Source organism: Arachis ipaensis, chromosome B04 (assembly GCF_000816755.2).
Source record: "Arachis ipaensis cultivar K30076 chromosome B04, Araip1.1, whole genome shotgun sequence".
In the NCBI taxonomy this organism is placed as follows: domain Eukaryota; kingdom Viridiplantae; phylum Streptophyta; class Magnoliopsida; order Fabales; family Fabaceae; genus Arachis; species Arachis ipaensis.
Window position 1 is genome coordinate 117,323,984 of NC_029788.2, and position 3,041 is coordinate 117,327,024.

Here is a 3,041-nt window from a genome sequence, read left to right on the forward strand (position 1 = left end):
ATATATCACGAAGACCAACCCTCCAATACGTGTATAACACCCATAAACATAACGAATTCCATCAGCACCAGTTTAATTGGTCCAATAGACCGGGTCAATCAGTTTCCAACACAACAATCATTCATGTAAAATACTATCACTCGATTCAACAACATGGCAGCCCCATAATCAATGTTTATAGCCAGGAACAACGACGCGAATAGATATTAAATTAGCAACCAATTTCAGTTGAAATTGGTTTCTGGTATCTCATATCAAAAAAACATTTTTCTTTTCATACATGAGTTAGTTTACTTAAAAAAAACAAATCATGTAGGAAGAAACAACATAAAAAACAAACAACCGATTCAATACTAAGTTGACCATATAGTAAGCATATTGAAATAAAAGAAAAAAATTAATCAAGCATGGATAAATGCGACTATGAAAACCAAACATCTGATTACCTACTAAAGTATCCATCCAAATAAAGCAGCAAAGGTCCACCTGGAAAAAATTGCTATTTAAACTAGATTAACAAATTTATTTCACTTTTTCCGCGCAAAAGTTATATCAACTGCAAGGATCTCAGACTACAACTAATATCTCATGCTCAAACATACTAAAATCAAGCAAATAAGCAACATATACTCTCTACGGAACAAAATGCAAGTTGAATAATGTATCATGAAAGGAGGAAACTAACCCACTTAACGTGGATGCTCGACGATGATATAGTTCTGATGTTCGTGTTGGTCCCAGTGAATAGTTCACGTCAGGCGGCGAAGCTGTTTAATCAATTGTAACAACCTTAGTGAACATCTATTTTCTCATTTTTCAAAATAATAAAATTCGATTTATTGTTTTTTCACTATGTAGATTCAAAAAACTAAGCATCTTAAACACTCTAAAAAACAAGTAGCAACTGCAATGAATAATGGTGAAAAGAAGAGAATAACGCACTCACCGTGGATGGTCGAAGAGATTCTGGAACATGTCCGTTGACGAAACAATGATCACATATGCACCCGCCAACCGTGCACCGGTGATGCTTCCAGCGAGTGCGATCAGGTGCGGCGCTTGGGGGCAGCGACTCTAGTCGGCAGGGAGGGCCGGCCGTGCCAGCGACTAGGTCTGATCCCGAACATATGGTCTCCAACGCAGACGTGTTCCCGGAGATGCTGCAGGATGCGATTTAGACGGCTATGCGGCAGTGTGGGGTTTGATGAGCACCGAAGAGGAGGTAAATTGGGTAGAGTAACACGGTCACAGGAGGTGAATTGGGAGTGAATATCATTTAGAAATTGTAATTAGGTTAATTAGGTGTTTATTACTATTTTCAAATATAATTGGACTAGATAAAAAGCCTATTGTACATATTATATACATATTGTACATATTGTATAAAAATACGAATAAACTTGTATGCTAATAATAAAAAAGGCGATAAGCATGCCTTGATCAAAGGAAGAATAAAATAAAGACTTAATAGCAGAGGCTTAATAATTCAAGGTTAAAAAATAAAAGAAAAAAAACTTAGGATAATATCCAAACAGGAGGACAAAAAAATTTCACATCTGTTAACAATTTTTTGAAACTCCCATCTTCCAAATTGAAGATACCAATGTCGTGAGGCTCAGCAAGGTATGGTGAGTGAGCGATACGCATGTTATCTGTAAAGTAGATTTGATTTCCTTTGCTCGACAACATTTGAACAGAAGAATTGAGACCAATTACTAATATGTAATTTCCCAAATCATATATTCTTGACCATGCTTTTTCATTTTTCTTCAATTCATAGACATAGAATTTGACGGTCTCCACAACCTTGCAACGACGTCTTACACGTCTTATCAACATCAATAAACTTCCATTAGCACATCCAATCAGATAGTAACACTTGAAGCATCCTGTATCCGATGGAGGTGGTGCGGCTTCATAAATTCTTCCCATTGGTCCTGATTTATTTTTGGTATCAAATTCGTATAGTTGGCCTTCATAATCTACTGCATATATTTTTTCTTGAAAAAATATGACATCGCACATGGGTCTTGTTGAAAATCTAAGCCATCTCTTGTCATTGGGCTTGTAAAAGGCTAAGTTACTATCACATCCATATATGACCACAGCCATAAAATCATTGTTATTGTCATTTGTAGGAGCCGAGTTTATAATAGCTTTCCAAATTTGGGTTTTATGCATAGGAATAGTATTTCGAGTGATAATTTTGCCAATATTAATACATTCATTCTCATTAATATCAATTACATTGGAGAGAGTTGAGATTGGAGAAAGATCTAAGTGAACCTTTGTAAACGGGTTTAACATTTTTATCGTACCTTCATATACCATTACGATTATCAACCATCCATGACAAGAACCACATATGCTGTTGTCTTGCAGCTCCCATGCCATGAAATGATAAATTCCCTCCTCTTCAAGACCATCTGTGTCAAGAGTTTCTTCGTCAATGGTAGGTAATTGCATGATCTGGTAGATGTCCTCCTCTTCAAGAGAACGAACTTCTTCAAAAGATTTTTTAGCAGCACCACCACCAATAGGTAGTAACAGCCACGGAACTTTGTTGCCAGTGGGGATCTTTGGAAGTTTCAAGTTCCATTGCTTACAAACCAATCGTAATTGAAGGTAGTCATTGTCATATGAATAAAACCGCTGTGTAACTTCGTTTAACAAATCTTGATGAATGTTTGACCATCGATCAACCTCACTCATTGCAAATTGCAAATTTCAGATGAACTCAAACTGATCATAGAAGGAATGGAGAAGACTAGTCAAAAGTCATGGTTATTATATTTAAAGATGAAATATGATTTGGCACGTTTTAAATTAAGCATGGGTAGTTAGTTATCATATTTTTCAAAATTTAAACTGATTTTTTCCTTAAAAGAATTTAGAATACGAGGATAATCCAAGGAATCTTTACATTGCATTATTAACAACGTGATATTACTGTTGCGAACTTACAGTACGAGATATGGGCAACGAGTAGAATCGGAGTTTGTTGGTGGTACTGATTTTGTTTAAAGGTGATTGCTATACGA

At 35.9% G+C, this 3,041-nt stretch overlaps 1 protein-coding gene across 1 annotated transcript; it reads right to left on the reverse strand.

Moving 5' to 3' along the window:
• On the reverse strand, window positions 1,516-2,712 carry LOC107637073 (F-box protein SKIP23-like). The gene has a single exon (XM_016340525.1). It carries the CDS (start codon window positions 2,710-2,712, stop codon window positions 1,516-1,518), a length of 1,197 nt encoding a protein of 398 aa, XP_016196011.1.